Source organism: Rhincodon typus, chromosome 11, assembly GCF_021869965.1.
Source record: "Rhincodon typus isolate 14 chromosome 11, sRhiTyp1.1, whole genome shotgun sequence".
Taxonomy (NCBI): domain Eukaryota; kingdom Metazoa; phylum Chordata; class Chondrichthyes; order Orectolobiformes; family Rhincodontidae; genus Rhincodon; species Rhincodon typus.
Genome location: NC_063342.1, coordinates 17,337,898 through 17,355,469, shown reverse-complemented (window position 1 = coordinate 17,355,469; position 17,572 = coordinate 17,337,898). Strand labels below are relative to the sequence as shown.

Below are 17,572 nucleotides of genomic sequence, written 5' to 3'. Positions count from 1 at the left end.
AATGTGCTAATGTAGGGTACATTATTTGTTGCATAAATCTACTTCTAAACTGAAGTTAGAATTTTTTCAAGGTTTTTAAAATTTGTTCAGAAGTGCATTCTTCCCACCGTCCATTTCAGAAGATGTGATTCACAGAGTTGCAGTTCCATCTGTCATTTAGTGCCTTGTCCAAGTATCTGTATGCTTGTCAAGGCAGTGAGTATTCATAGACCTATCCAACCAAAGAGTTGAGAAGTAAGATTATTTCACCCAAGCCTGATGTTGACTGTACCCACCATAAGCATATAATTTCTAACAAAAATCAAAGGACAGCATGAAAACATTTCCTGATATTTTTACATTGTGTTCTGGAGACATTGTGGTTAATTAAAGCCCCTCTCCACTAATTAATGGTCAGATTGGTATGAACTGACAGAAAATAACAGAAATCAAACTTGGGGCTTTGGTCTATATTAGGTATCTGATGCCATTGGAGAAGTTACTGCACGTACCTTTAAATTCCAAGCTTCTTACCAACTTCCACAACAAAAAGTTATCTGGAGGAACACAATACATTTTCTATCTCTATCTGCAACAAACCAGTTATGTATAAACATTTTTAGACAGAATCTTCTCTGATAAAGAAGTGTTTAAACATAGTTAGCAATTGCAGATCGCAAAATAAATACTGCAAGGAAAGTAATTACAGGTATTCGCCAGGTTGCATGAAGGATCCTTTCTTGAGTACATTTGTAAGTCAGTGTATACACAAGTCAGAATACAATATAGTACAATTTAAAACAGCCATTCGTAAGTATGAGGAAATGTTCACATGTTGTATCATTGAAATTAATACTAATGCACTCCTGTATGGGATCTCGTTCATAAGTATGAATGTTCATAAGTCAGAAGTTTGTAAATCAGGGCTGCCAATTGCATAGTTTTGTTTGTAATGACAACAGTGCAACATACGAAAATAAATTTCCAAATTGCTAATAGGCATGGGGCCAGATAAAACTTTTCTATCTCTTTATAAGATAATTTGACTGTAAGTTTCTAGCATGTCCCTCAAGTTATAAAGTTGGCTATTGAAACTAGATCAGATGTCTGCCCTCTGTTAATTGTATTATGTTCTAGGAAATCTTGGTATAAATGCTACTGTTTTCAGATTTATTCAAAAGCTCTGAATTGTATTTAGTTTTGTTGCTTTTAAAAAATATGCAAATTAATCTATTCTTTCTTTTACTCCGTTTTGGCCTTTACAAATATTTACACTTAATAGTGTAATTAAACAACTTAACTGTATACGTTTAAGTTTCAAAAGACACAGCAAAGTCCTAATAAAAATTCTGACTCTGCAAAGTTGCTAACATTTTTGGCACAGCAAGACCATTGGCAACCATTCTTTAGAGATGTGATCCTGTTATACCTGGGGCAGTTTATCTACATAGTTTCTCATTTTATGACATGCATTTTTGGATGGGGTGCAGGTATGAGTTAGAGACTGAACAAATGACCTTAATGTTGTTTTTAACGCTGTTCAGTCTTTTAAAAATTGAACTTTATTAAAACAAGTCACAGCCAAGCTTTGCATCTTGTCTTGTGCAGAATGTTTTGAGGTTACCAGTTGATCACCCCAGAGAGGAGACAGTTGAAATATTTGTAAACTTACCTAAGTGAGAGATTGTGATTTTTGACACTCAGCATCCACAGTATTGTCCAATCTGATTTTTTTAAAAAAAACCTGTAACAGTAAGTGACCTTTTAGCTCATCCACAGTGTGGAATTGCATTTATGAAATTGGTGCCTTCAGTTTTGTCTGTGCCTACAATGATACTAGATCATATTTCTAATCTTTGAGGTGTTTGTCCTCAGGAACACATGAAAACCAAATGTTTTACCCTAGCTACCACCCTCTCAGCCCACCTGCCCCCATGCAGCCACCTTGAACGTTGCAGAACATTTGGTCATGGTCAGACCTTGTACATTTAATATCTGCTCCAAAATTGAGGAGTAGTTTTGATGAGGTGGTTATGGTTGTATGCAAAATTGAAGGTGTAACTTTCCCCTCAATGCCTAGACAAGAAACTCAGGATTGGATAAAATTCTAGTTTTACCTCCAGCCGAAAATTCGTCTTCATTATTAATAGTGCACAAAATTGGGATGGTTAAAATTAGTATGATACCCAATCCCATCAGTTTTCAGGTGAACATGTTAAAAATTGGCACTATAATTTATCTTACATTTTTGTTTCCTTGCATTAGCTGAAATTCTAAATCTGTGATTTGTCTTCCACTTAGAATTTTATTGTGACATTCAATAAAAGTGAATATTGTTTAGATGTATGAAAAATGGTGCTAATTCTGTTTGGTGAATTTAGAAAATGTCAGTTTATAGAGTAGCTGCAAAAATATGATTTTAGAACAAAATAGGTTATTGTTGAGTACCTATAAACAGTTTTGATCTCCTTTAATGGAACAATAAACTCAGTGGAGATCCAGGAGGTACTCTGCCTTGTTCCAACTATATTCCAGTGAATGTACAGATGGTAGTTTCAAAACTGGCAAGGTTTCTGAATTAGTCCTTATGCACCTCAACTTTCAGCCCATACTTATTGCAGAAATCTACTTTGTAATCCTTGGATCACAAGCATATAGTATTCTTTTGATTTAATTTATTACCAAGATTTTATTTTATCTTCATTTCCAATAATTAGCTGAGAAGCACAATACGTATGCTGTTCTTGTGTGGCTCATGCTTATGAGACTATCATAGGAGTAGATTATTTGTCAGTACTCAGATATAGTATGCTATGCTCTTCTGGAAAAACTATATCCTTAAAATTGACAACTTTGGGAGGTGACTCACAATGAAATTAACAAGAATTAACTCCTAGTTAAGGATGTTGCTAGAACCATGTACAAATTTGCTGAACATTTTACATAGATACTTGTGACTAACATTTGCCTTCCAAAGCTTCCCACCTCTATCATTCCATAATTCAGTGAGTAAATTTGGGTGTTGTGATTGAGTTATCCTTTTTAATTTTGTATAACATGTAAAACTGGCTTTTAAACACATGAATTGAGTTTAACATTACCACTGCCAGTTGAAAGTTTCTAAGGGGTTTTACTACCTTACATAATCAATCTTGCTGGAAAAATGTCATAACATGAAATATCAATGCATCCCCAGAGGTGAAAAATGCAGTTTGTCAAAAAATTTTATGTTACCATTCGTAGCAAAATTGTGATGATGTACAAGTATTAAGGTGATAGCTTTTCAAGCTACATTTCCAGAGCTTCTGGGCATCCTGCACTGTTACTTACTTATTTTCCTTAATTTTGAGTATCAGCAAGGCTTTTTGACTGGGTTGAGCAAAGCCAAGAGTGATCCTGAACATTTACTTTGTAGTAATATTCCCAATCGCTACAATTATTAGGGCTACTATAGTTCTCAGGTGTACTTGGGCAGTTAGTGTCAGAAGGCTGGCCAACTGGAGGCACTGGCATAGTGAACTTTGGTGAAAAGATAGATTGCGATCTGAAATAAGAGTGCTGACATTTGTCCATTGCCCAGGAATGCTGTGACCAATTGTACAGTAGCCCTCTTTATCACCAGCTAACAGCACAAGAATTGAACTTTTAATTTGTAATAGAAGCATTTGCACAATTTGATCCCATTCTGTTGTACAGCCAAAATTATTCCTTAATGATTCAAAAACAAATGTTGCACACTCACATGCTGCCTTTTCACTATGTAATAAGTTCATGATAACTTGTATATGACAAAATTAGATCTCTTTCTGGCTATGGATTATCAACATTCTCCTTGACTTTTTTTTTTGAACATAATATTAAAATGCATTCACCCAAAAACACATTTAAATTCCTGTAACAATTCCTGTTGTCAGCCAATGAAATAATAGTTGCTGTGACTTAATTTGCTGAATGTGTCACCTGACTTTATTTTAAATCTCAGCATAATGGACTAAAGGGTAAAAAAGAAAGCCAATAAGAGATTCTCACCTATAGTTTGCATTGTAATTTATTTGGACAACCTATCTCTTTTATAAAGAGGTTTATTTTCAGGCAAGATTGGTTTTCCAAGGACTGCCACACAAAACATGAACTTCTATTTATCTTGTAGAGCTATTGTACATTTGCAGCATTTCTGTTTTTGTTTTATATTTAAATATGTATTCAGATTGATCATTACATTGACACAGGAGTGTTAAGACCACTTAATTTGACTGCAAAGCATGTTCTAAAACCATTGAGAGTTATAATGACAACTTTAATTTTAAAAGAATTTCTCAAATCTTAAAGTTAATTACTCAAAATAAGTAATATCCACCTGGATTTTAACACTGTCATTAGTTTAAGTCAAATTTCTTGAAAATAACATTCAATAGAGCAAAATTTTACATACTTGACATCGTAAAACATTTTATACTTGTTAGCTTGATCACAACTTTGTAATACTTTGGAAATAACGATGTTAGTGTCTATGCATTTGAGTTTCCAACTTAGAGTATAATAGAAAATTAATTTTGAAACACTTTTTGCAGAATTAAGTACTATGTATATACAAAGGACTGAATTTTGACTTAATACAGGCTGACAAAGTTTATTGGTTTTGGAATGAATGCCGTGCTTTAATGTTGCAGACACTTCCAGAGGCTTTCCAGTCCTTGAGGTAGTTAACTTGTGAGATACAGCAGCAATGTTCAAAATGATGTGAGTATGCCATCAAGAAGTTTTTGCTTGGGAGAGAGAACACTCCCATAATTTCGGAAGTATGATCCTTGTTGCCAAATTGGAGTGCCTGCTTCCTAATCTGCCTCTAACTTATTTCAGTGGGTAATGTTGAACCTCTAAGGAGGACACTTAATAGTGACTGATCTCGCAGAGAATTGTAAAAGAAAAGCAGCAGAGCATTAACCATGCCTACAGAAGAATACCCCTACCATTATCCTGCAATGGAGTAGCAGAAATGACTTCAGGTATATATCACTCCAAGGATCAGACTCATTTGTGACTGTAGGCAAAAATGGCATGATTCATGGGGTGGGGAAGGTGTAAGAAATATATGGGTTGAAATTATAGAAATAAAATTGTGAAGTTCAAAATAATCTTACAGACCCCATTTAAAAATTAAGAATGTTTATTCCTTTTCCTGGGACATTGCTTTTGCCAAATTGTTTCTATTTTGAGCTCAGGACCATTTATATGTACAAACTGAAGAATCAAATTATTCAGGGAGAAGTGTTTGCCAAAATGGCAAACTTCAGTTTTCTTTGATATGCAAGGAAAAACATTGGCGGTTTATTTTTTTGTCATTTTTCTGGCAGTTTATTGTAAAATGTACATATGTAAAAGTTCAGAAAACTTGCAATTTTTGCATTAGCAGCATAGCATATTGTACAAATTAATGTATGTGGTTGTAATTATGCTATTTTCCAAGTTTTATGTGGAAAACTGATTCTCCTGTGTAAAATTACAAATTTTCTTCTTTAAAAATAAAAGGCATTTTGAAAGTTCTCTCCCTGTGTTCTGATCTCAAGTATCCTATGACCATACTGTGTATTGTATGTAACATTTGAGCCAGGAATGGTATCGAAACATTTGGAAAAACTGGTGAGGGTAAGAAATGTTTGGAGTAATAAATACATATATGATAGCAATAGGGTTTAAAATGAGTATGATGCTAAGGAAAATGCTCATGCCCTTCAGGGACTACCAAACAGGACTACTTGTATGCCAGGCAGCAATACCACAAAGCCAAGCGATCGCACAACAAATCTCTACAAGGAGTTGGCACTTCCACAAATATCCCCATCCTCAATGATGGAAGAGCCCAACCAATCAGTGCAAAATGTAAGGCTGAAACATTCACAGCAATGTTCAGCCAGAAAGGCCAAGTGGATGATCCACCTTGGCCTTGTCCTGTGGTCCCCAGCATCACAGCCATCAGTCTTCAGTCAATTCAATTTACTGTACTTGATATCAAGAAACCACTGGTGGCACAGGATACAGCAAAAGCTATGGGCTCTAGCAACATTCTGACGATAGTACTGAAGGCATGTGCTCTATACTTGCTGCACCCCTAGCCAAACTCTTCCAGTACAATTACAACTTTGGCCTATACCTGACAATGTGGAAAATGGTCCAGGCATGCCCTGTACACAAAGCAGGATAAATTACCTGGCCAATTACCACCTGGTCAGTCAGTCTACTTTTGATTGTCATTAAAGTGATGGAAGGTGTCTTCAGCAGTGCTATCAAGCAGCACCTGATTATCAGCAACCTGCTTGCTGACACCCAATTTGGGTTCCACCAGGGCTGCTCAGCTCATGACCTCATTATAGCCATGGTTCATACATGGGCACAAGAGCTGTATTTCAGAGGTGAAGTGAAAGTGACTGCCCTGGTTGCATTTGACTGATTGGCATCAAGAAACCCTATCAAAACTGGAATCAATGTGTATTAGAGGGCAAACTCTGCTTTTTGGAGTCATAACCTGGCACATAGGAAGATGTGGTTGTTGGTGGTCGGTCATCTCAACGCCAGGACACCTTTGCAGGAATTCTTCAGGGAGTGTCCTAGGGTCGATTATCTTCAGCTGCTTATCAGTGGCCTTCCATCCAACATAAGTTCAGAAATGGGGATGTTCTTCGATGATTACACAATATTCAGTAGCATTCATGACTCACCTGATATTGAAGGATTCCATATTCAAATGGAATAAGACATAGGCTACCCAGGCTTGGTCTGATGACTGGCAAGAAACGTTTGTACCACACAAAGGCCGGGAAATGACCATTTCCAATAAGAGATTACCAAACCACCATCCCTTGACATTCAATAGTATAACCATTGCCATATTCCCTGCTTTCAATATCTGGGAACTTACCATTAACCAAAAACTCAACTGGACTTGACATGTAAGTACAGTTGATACAAGAGCAGATCAGAAGCTAGGAATACTGCACTGAGTAATTCACCACCTGACTTCCCCAAGCCTGTCAACCATTCACAAGGCAGAAGTCGGGATGGAATACCCCCTCCTTACCTGGATGAGTGCAGCCCCAACAACATCCGAGAAGCTTGACACCACCCAGGACAAAGCAGCCCTCTTGATTGGCACCACATCCACAAACACACTCCCTCCACCACAGGAGCTAGGTTGTAGCAGGGTGTACTATCTACAAGATGCACTGAAGAAATTCACCAGACCCTTAACCCCTTTAAAACACACTATCAATTCCATCCAGAAAGTCAAAAGCAGCAGATACAGGCAGCATCACCACCTGTAATTTCCCCTCCAGCCTCTCACCTCCTTGATTTGGGAACTTTATCACCATTCTTTCACTGTTGCTGGGTCAAAATTCTAGAATTCCCTCACTAAAGGTCTACCTGCAGCAGTTCAAGAAATCAACTTCCCACCAACTTCTCTGGCAACTGGAGATGGGCAATAAATGCTGGCCAGCTAGTCACACCCACAAGAAAATAAAAAGAACTTAAGTCTGAATTTAGTATGCAATATCCGGAGCTAATTGATGAGTGTCACGATTTTAGCTTGTGCTAAACCAGAAAACTTTTGTGAAGCAGGACGTTTGTGCTCTAATGTAAGCAGGTAGAGTTATTTGGCTCATACCCAAAAGCTCATTGAAGGATGGATCAGGAAGTTTCTGACCTATAAGAAGATTGAAGGTGTCTTCGCTTTCCTGTCCTTCCCTGCTGCACGTGCTGGACTTATTGTCTCTCTCTTTCTCACACAGATCAAAGTACCTTCGAACAAGCATTCCCCATAATCTGGGAAACTCATGTAAGTTGATACAGCGGAGTATTTTGGTCTTAGCTGAATTTCTTAAAAAATTCCAAAACAAATGTTTTCCCAGTAAATTTTGGAGGCATATCTTCACAACTCCAGCAGCAATAACCATAAAACAGTTCATGTTCCTTTCCTGTAGTACTTGGTGTTGTCAGAATGTTTCAAGCTGTTGACCAGCTTTTGCTTGTATTCTAAGCTGGCATGTAGTTACTTACACTCTATCCCACATGGATAGCAAGACTCTGCCAACTGACCTGTCTGCCACAATCTTCTTTGCTCCATCCCCCTCTTGAATGTTCTGCTTAAATGCACTTCACCAGTATTCCTTTGGAAGGTCCCATCCTCTCTTTCCATCTTGCGATGTCAATTCTACTTTCACTTTGTTGGGACTTATGTCCATGAGGCATAACTGTCTCTCAGGCACTTTTTAACCAACAAACGGCGTGTACACTTGAGTATTTTTGAGACTATTCATTATTAACATCTACACAATGATTTAATGTGCCTTCTCTGCACTGAGCCACAGCAGAGGTGTCCCTGATTATAGAACCTAGTCCTTCACCCAAAATAAAACTCTGCAGCTTAAAATGCCACTTTTTCCTTGCAGCCTTAGAGATGAAAACTGTTACAAATTGTGCTGAGGTTAACCATTTAATCCTAATGAAAGATGGCCTGTTTGAAATATAACTACCGATGTGACATCTGGTATGGAACATTAGTTTTGCAGGATATAGTTTCAGTAGGATGCTCATTAATTTCGGTTTTTGGTGATATTGTTTGAAGATGAATTTTGACCAGGAGAGAACGACGTTGGTTGAAGATGAACTTTGACCAGGAGAACTCCCAACCTCCTTTTCAATAGTGCTGTTTTTATTATCTCCAATTCAAAAAACAGGAAAGGACTTGGTTTAGCATTTCATCTGAAAAGTCAGACCTCTGGTTGTGCTGCACTCCTATTAGAACTGCACTGAAGCATTATGCTAGAGTATCTAAGCAATCTAAAGAATATTCTAAAGAATTTTAACTATGCTATGGCAATCTTTTAAATGGGGAAATGGGTTGCTGTATTTACACCTGTCGTGGTGTATATGGTGGTATACATGAGTGAATTGAGTGTGATTTGTATTCTTTAATGAATCACACCCCATACAAGGGGGCCATCTGGCTGCTCATGTCTCTATTATATCTTTGAAAGTGTTACCCAGTTAGTCCCACTACCCCCTCCTTTCCATCGGCCTACAGATCTTTCATTTTCAGGTATGTATTCTATTTGCTTTTAAAAGTTACTGTCAAATCTTCTGCTCTTTCCAAGCAATTCACTCCAGATCATCATAACTTGCTGTTTAACAGAAAACCTTCTCACACCCTGGCTCACTTACTGATTATTCTTTATTTGTTCATGAGATGTGGGCATTGCTGTAGATTCACTTCACCATGCTGAGAGGGAGGGAGATCCAGTATTTTGCTCCAGAAATAATGAAAGGCAGTATAAGACCAAGTCATGAATTGATCGTGACTCAAAGCGAAACTTAAATATGGGATTCTCAAGGACCTGATGTCTTTGTCCTTCCATGCGACAGAGATTGCAGGTTTGGACTGTGCCTTTTAGATTGGGAAAAATCTGATGACAATAAGGCTGCCTTCCCAGCAACACCCACTCTCATGAACAAATAAAGGGTAATCTCAGTGGTGCCTGAAGGTGATCACTCCCTCAAGACAAATGAAGGATAGGCAACAAATGCTGGCTGAGCCAGTAACACTCATGTCCCATGAATGATTATTTTTAAAACCTAGATTATTAATGTACTTCATTAAGAAAAGTGACCGTAATTCTGGGAGATCTAACTCCACCCTTCTGTCCAAACTGATAAAACGGTTCTCCATAATTATATAGAAAATAACAGCAGGCGTAGGCCATTCAGCCCCTTGAGCTTACTCTGCCATTAAATGTGATTAAGACTGATCCTCGATCTTTAAGCTTTACTCCTGCTCTCTCCCCATAACTCTTGATACTTAGATTGAAAAGTTTTTTTGGAAGTATATTCTTTGAAATTGCCTCCACAGCCTCCTGAGGTAGAGGATTCCACAGGTTCACCACTCTAAATGAACAACTGTCGCCTTTCTCTCAGTCCAAAGTGGCCTCCTCTGTATGCAGCAACCCTGACCTCTTGCTATGTATCTTTCAGTCAGAGGAAATATCATCCCTGCATCTAGTCTGTCCAGCCTGTCAGAATTTAATACTTTTCAATGAGATCCCCTCTCCATTCCTAACCACCAAATCATACAAGCCCTGTCAACCTAATCTCTCCTCATAGGACAACCTACCATTTAAGAAATCGGCTTGGTGAACCCTTGTTGCACTTGTTCTGTGGCTAATAAAATTTTTAACTAATGAGACAAAAACAGTGGACTCTATTCCAGGCTTAGTTTCATTAAGGTCCCATAGAGCTGCAGTAAGTCTTCAATGCTGTTGTACTCAAACGCTGTTGTAATGAAGGTGAACATTGCCGCCTTAACTGCTCCCTGCACCTACATTATTCCTTTCAATAACGAGGGTGCAAGGACACACAGGTCCCTTTGTACATGAACATGTCTCAGCCTATTACTATTTAAATAATACTGTCTATTTTTCCCATTATTGCGGACAACTTGACACTTAGCTATGTTATATTATATCTACCACGCATTTGCCTAGTCACTCAATTTGTCTACATTGTCTTCATCACTGTCACTCCCACTAAATTTTACCATCACACCACTCACATTCCCTCCCAGTTTTGCAAACTTGCAAATATTACATTTGATTCCCTCACTCAAATTGTTGATATATGTCATGAATAGCTGGGGTTCAATCCCTGATATTTTTGGTCCCCCATTTAGAATCATAGAATCCCTACAGTGTGGAAGCAGCTCACTTGGTCCATCAAGTCCACACTGACCCTCCTGCTCCTAGTTTCTAAGAGCTTCCATAAGTACGTAAAAAGAAAAAGACCCGTGAAGGTAAACATAAATCCATATGGTCTGGGAGAAAGGTATCCATCAATGAAGGAATCCTTTTTAAATTAATCATATTGCATCCAACCAATGGGGAGGATTAATAAAGAAGAGGAACTCATCACCCAGAATCTTAATAATGTGAGGTACCCAATACACAACCATGGTAAATTAGGGAACCTCACCCAAAGAGTGGTTGCAGCCCATGGAGTGAAAAGTCAGCACTGCAGGCAACATACATGGAAAACGAGGCCAAGTTGCAACAGCAGATATATCCTGTCTCAAAACTTTCTGTCAAAGGAAAAGAAGATTAAAGTTCATGCAAGTTGCAATAGACTGCAGAATAATACATCTGACATGTTTAACCCTTAACACCACCATCTGTGGATAGAAGTGATCTGTTATTATGTGCTCTTAATCAAAATAGATGTGAATGCAAGTTATAGAAGTGGCGAACATTGTACCTAGAAAGGTTCTACTGTAAGGGCAACAGGTTGCTACAAACAGTTGTGTTTTATTGAGTTGCTAGCTTATGGTTTCCCGTGTTTGCATTTTCTCTCTGCCCCTCCAGGTGCACTTGCTTCTGAAAGAGGCTATATTGTTTTATGTTTGGTCATGTCAGATGTACCAATCCCAGATGAGCTTCTTCTAGGATTTGAATTCAGTCTAATATGGACACTACAGCCTGAAACCTTCAGAAATATGCTTCTATTGACCAGCATAAGACTGTGCCCCAATCCAACCTTTGTGTAGAAGATGCACATTGGTAAACAAATATCAAGCATTCTGCCAGTGTTACAAACGCAAATCAGTTGTGACTACCTCTCATACGGAGACAATGTTTGGTGCAGTGGTAATGTCACTGGACTAGTAATCCAGAAACCCAGGTAAAACAAAGAACATCAGATGCTAGAAATCTGAAACCAAAACAGAATTTTTTGGAGAAACTCTGCAGGTCTGGTAGCATCAGTGGCCTTTTTTCCTGTTGCTTTTCTATCAGAAATGAATTTATAATTTGAACAAGTTGATTGAGTCGGCAAATGCATGATAGATGAAATTATAATATGAATAAATGTGAGGTTATTCACTTTGGCAACAAAAACAGGAAGGCAGATTATTATCTATATGGTGATAGATTGGGAAAGGGAATAGGGCGACGAGGCTCAGGTGTCCTTGTACACCAATTGCTCAAAGTAAGCATGCAAGTGCAGCAGGCAGTGAAGAAGGCAAATAGTATGTTGGCTTTCATAGCAAGAGAATTCGAGTACAGGAGCAGGGATGTCTTCCTGCAATTGTACAGGGCTTGGTGAGACCACACCAAGAGTGTTCTGTGCAATTTTGGTCTCCTTATCCGGGAAGGATGTTCTGACTATGGAGGGAGTGCAACAACGTTTTCCCAGGCTGATTCCTGGGATGGTAAGGCTGCTATATGAAGAAAGACTGGATCAGTTAGGACTATATTTCCTTAAATTTAGACAATCTCAAAGAAACCTATAAAATTCTAACAGGACTAAACAGGGTTGATGCAGGAAAGATGTTCCAGATGACGATGAGTCCAGAACTAGGGATCACAGTCTGGGGAGATGGGAAATGGCCATTTAGGACGGAAAAGAAATTTCTTTACCCCAAGTGGTAAGCCTGTGGATACAGCTCTTATGGCTAAAGGGATAGGGAAAAAGTGGGACAAGCGTGCTGAGTGGGATGATCAGCCATGATCACATTGGATGGAGAAGCTTGAAGGACTGAATGACCTGCTCCTATTTTCTATGTTTGTATAATCACTGCAATGTATGCACCTTCCCTGAATGTTAACCATTGCCTATCCACCATCATGTTTTTTAATTAAGTTACCAAGTCTGTCACAGACAACTCGCCCCTCATTCCTTTATAGTTTCCTTTGTTTGGATTTAATATCCGAAATTTTGGATTGGGTACTTCACTTTCTATCCCAAGTGAACAATTCCCTGCTTTAACAAAAACAAAACTTGCTGGAAAAACTCAGCGGGTCTGGTAGCTTCTGTGGAGAGAAAAACTGCCACACCTGAGTTGTTTCAGTAATTTCTGCTCTAGTTTCTGATTTCCATTTGATTTTTAATTCCCTGCTTCACATCATGTTTAATTTAGATAAATGTCAGGTGCTGCATTTTGGTAAGGCAAGTCATGGCAGGACTTCTACAGTTAATGGTAAAGTCCTGGGGATAGTTTTCGAACAAAGAGGTGCGTAGTTCCTTGAAAGTAGTATCACAGGTAGACAGGATAGTGAAGAAGGTGTTTGGCATTGAGTATAGGAGTTGGGATGTCACGTTGCAGCTATACAGGACATTGGTTAGGCCACTTCTAGAATACTGTGTTAAATTCTGATCTCCCTGTTATAGGAAGGATATTGTTAAACTTGAAAGGGTTCAGAAAAGATTTACAATAACATTGCTGTGGTTGGAAGGTTTGAGCTTTAGGAAGAGGCTGAGTAGGATGGGGCTTTTCTCCTTGGGAGTGTTGGACGTTGAAGGGTGATCTTATAGAGATTTTTAAAATCATGTGGGGCTGGGTAGGGTGAATAGTTAAGGTCTCTTTCCAAGAGTAGGGTAGTTCAAAACTAGGGAGTATACATTTAAGGTGAGGGGGAAAGATTTAAAAGGGACCTGAGGGGCCACATTTTCATGCAAATGGTAATGTGTATATGGAAGGAGCTGCCAGAGAAAGTGGTGGAGGCTGGTACAATTACAATATTTAAAAGGCATCTGGATGGGTACATGAATAGGAAGGGTTTAGATGGTCAAAAACGGATGTTGCTGGAAAACCTCAGCAGGTCTAGCAGTGTCTGTGAAGAGAAATCAAAGTTAACATTTTGGGTCCTATGGAGCATTTCCTGCAACTTCTGTATTTGCTTCTGATTTACAGCATCACAGTTCTTTCAGTTTTTAGAGGGTTTAGAGGGATATAGGTCAAATGCTGGCAAATGGGACTAGGGCAGTTTGGGATATCTGCTCAGCACAGACAATTAGGACCGAAGGGCCTGTTTCTGTGCTGTATGACTCTGTGTCTTAGCCAATTGTGTAAGTCTTGGTCAGTAATTGGGAATTCATTTGTCCCTCTGTCACCTTGATACCACTCATATTTAAACTGACAATTTCATTTTTCAACAGGTAGTTTGGTGCATATGTGTCCATAAGTGTTCTATATAGATATATAAATGCAAATAAGTATTCACAAATCTGCAGAACTGGTGATTTCCAACTCTTGCATAGTAAAATGTGATCGGTGGATCCATGCAGCAGCTGCAATCAGGCACTCTCTGCTGGTGAGAGTGGGTCAGTACAGTATGGATGCCCTGGATGGTTGGGATGTGTTGGTGCAGCACAGCCATGTCCGCCCTCAGGTGGTAAGTGTGGGTCACAGTGGATGTGAATTGGTGCAGCATGGACAGGCAGGAGTGCCCTCTGACAGTCGATGTGGGTCAGTGTAGCATGAGCAGGCAGGAGTGTGATGTTTAATGTTCCATAGACAGCTGCTTTTGCCACATCCTGAGATCCACACTCAGTGCCACGCAGCATCATGTGCATACTCTCAAATTCTCCCTCCAACAGCATTGCAACACACTGGCTCAGGGTTGCACCACTTGCAGTTTCACTTCATCCTCTGGCTCATTTGTTGTGCTAACAATAAACTTTTTCTTTTCCTTCCAGGCATCAAGGCCCACAAGATGCAACAACTCAGAGATATCCATGGCCCTCTGGAACTTTCCTCCCCTCCCCTTCCTTCTGACTCTATCCCCTCCCCCAACTCCACCTCCTGTCAGGTATTCACCATCCCTCCTAACCTTTTGCTCTCTGACGCTGAACGTTCTGTACTCAGCAAAGGTCTCAGTTTTATATCTCTGCATCCCCACCTTTAATGAGTTTCAGGCACAACATGATGGCAAACTCTTACATCCTCTTTGCCTCTGTGGCCATTTCTTTGGACAAGAGCCCTCTCCCTGTCCCACAGACCTTCACACACCTCTTACACCCTCCTTCCACCTGCACTCCTCCTTCTAGCCTTTTACCTGCACGCGATCTGTTCATTGAGAACTGTTGACATGACATTGGTTGCTTCAATTTCTCTGGACCCCTATGCAATTTAACCCGTCTCCCTCCAAACTGACTGCAATCTGTGCGCTAAGATCCAACCGTGACTTTGAAATTAAGCCTGCCGATAAGGGTGGTGCTGTTGTAGTCTGGCGTACTGACCTCTATATTGCAGCGGCTGAGTGCTAGCTCTCAGTTATCTCCTCCTATCCCCCCCGGACCACGACCCCATTGTGGAACATCAGGCTGTTGTATTAACTATAGTCACTGACCTCATTTCATCTGGTGATCTCCCCACTACTGCCTCCAAGCCCCGCACAGCTCACTTCTACCTCCTTCCATAAGTCCACAAACAGGACTGCCTGGGTAAACCCATTGTTTCGCCTATTCTTGCCCCACAGAACTCATCTCTTCCAACCTTGACTTGGTCTTGTGTCCCCTGGTCTGGTCCCTGTCCACTTACATCTGCGATTCCTCTGATGCTTTACGTCAGTGTCAGAATTTCCAGTTTGAGAGTTCCATCTGCCGCCTCCTCAGCATGGACGTGCAAGCTCTTTGCACATCCATTCCTCACCAGGATGGTTTCAGTGCTCTCTGCTTCTTCCACCACCCACCACCCACCACCCTCCTCCACTTGGCTGAGCTCGTCCTTGTCCTCAACAACTTCTCTTTTACCTCCTCTCACTTTCTTCCGGTCAGGGGGTGGCCATAGGTACCTGCAAGACCCCAGTTATGCCTGTCTCTTTGTGGGTACGTGGAACGTTCCTTGTTCTATTCCTCTTCTGGCCCCCACTCTCAACTCTTTCTTCGATATATAGATGAGATCATCGGTGCTGCTTCCCTCTCTTATCAAGTATTGGAAATGTTAATCGATTTTGCTTCTAATTTCCACCCTGCCCTCACTTAAAACCTGGTTTATCTCTGACTTCTCCCTTCCTTTCCTCGACATTTCTGTTCCCATTTCTGGGGATAAACTGACCATTAATATCCATTATAAACGCACTGACTTCCACAGCCACCTGGATTGTACATCCTCACATCCCGCTTCCTGGAAAGACTTCATTCCACTCTCCCAGTTCCTCCGTCTCCCTCACATATGTTCCGATGAGGCCAACTTTGACAAGGGAGCTTCTGCAATGTCCACCTTCTTCCTCAACTGAGGATCCACCAGCAGCATTGTCCACAGGACTCTCAACAGGGTCCGACTCATTTCCTGCATCCACATCCAGAAGATCATCAGATGCCATTTCTGTCACCTCCAGCGAGATGCTGCCACCACCAGACGCATTTCCCTTCCCTCCCTTGTCCACCTTCCGCAGGGACCATTCGCTCCAGGACACCCTGGTCTGCTCTTCCTTCACTCCCAACATAGACCCACGGCACCTTCCCCTGCAACCGGCGAAGGGGCAGCACCTGCCCATTTACCTCCTCTCTCCCCAGTATCCTAGGGCCCAAACATACCTTCCAGGTGAAGCAACACTTCACCTGCACTTGCCAGAATCTAGTCTACTGTATTCGCCGCTCACAATGTGTTTCCCCAGTGTAGAGGAGACCAAAGTGTAGACCGATTGACCACTTTGCAGAACATCTACGTTCACCCTGAAAAAAGATCTTGAGCTTCCAGTTGCCTGCCACTTTAACACACCATCCTGTTCCCTGGCCAACATCTCTGTTTCTGGTTTGCTGCAGTTTTCCAGCAAAGCTCAACGCAAGCTGGAAAACCAACACCTCATTTTCCAGGATAACAAGGTGTAGAGCTGGATGAACACAGCAGTCCAAGCAGCATGAGAAGCAGGAAGGCTGACGTTTCGGGCCTAGACCCTTCTTCAGAAATGTCAGGTCTGAAACGTCAGCCTTCCTGCTCTTCTGATGCTGCTTGGCCTGCTGTGTTCATCTAGCTCTACACCTTGTTATCTCAGATCCTCCAGTATCTGCAGTTCCTAATATCTCTCACCTCATTGTCCAGTTGGGGACCCTACGGCCTTCTCAACTAATACTGAGTTCAATAATTTTAGGGCCTAACCTCTCCCACGCGCTAGCTCCCTACCGCGTACACCAGGCCTTGTTATCACACAGTCTGTTCTTACGTACAACCTATTGTTAGCCAATAACTGTCTCCATTAACTGCCAGATCGTTATCAACTCCTTTGTTGGTCCAACTTCATTCACCTTGGGCTCTATCCCCACCAATCATTTACTCCTTAGACTACACACCACACCCCCTGCCAATCTTCTGCATTTCAGCCAACATTTTCCTAGTTACAATCAGTTCTGAGGATCACTGGACCTGAAAAGTTAACTCTGATTTCTCTTCTCAGCTGGTCCAGCAGCACCTGTGGTTTTCCTGTGACAACAAGGTGCAGGGCTGGATGAACACAGCAGGCCAAGCACCATCAGAGGAGCAGGAAGGCTGACGTTTCGGGCCTAGACCATCTTTTTGCTCCTATGATGCTGCTTGGCCTGCTGTGTTCATCCAGCTCTACACCTTGTTGTCTCGGCTTCTCCAGCATCTGCAATTCCTACTATCTCTGAGGTTTTCCGGTAATTTGTTTTTGTTGTCGGCTGTGGGTCAGTGCGGCGCGGGCGGACAGCAGCTCCCCCCGGCGGCGGGTCGGGTCAGTGCGGCGCGGGCGGACAGCAGCTCCCCCCGGCGGCGGGTGTGGGTCAGTGCGGCGCGGGCGGACAGGAGCTCCCCCGG

At 41.0% G+C, this 17,572-nt stretch overlaps 1 protein-coding gene across 4 annotated transcripts in view; it reads left to right on the top strand.

The window, feature by feature from the left end:
- LOC109910422 (bromodomain and WD repeat-containing protein 1-like) overlaps positions 1-5,522 on the top strand; it is a 179,286-nt gene extending 173,764 nt beyond the window's left edge. For 2 of the 4 annotated variants that reach the window (XM_048602761.1, XM_048602759.1), the window contains 2 exons: positions 4,650-4,719; positions 4,840-5,508. In XM_048602761.1, the coding sequence (XP_048458718.1) occupies positions 4,650-4,693 (44 nt within the window). In that variant the 3' untranslated portion in view covers positions 4,694-4,719; positions 4,840-5,508. Of the gene's footprint in view, positions 1-4,649 lie in introns of all 4 variants that reach the window. The other 2 variants (XM_048602760.1, XM_048602758.1) reach the window with 2 other exon arrangements.
- The last annotated feature ends 12,050 nt before the right edge of the window (positions 5,523-17,572 follow it).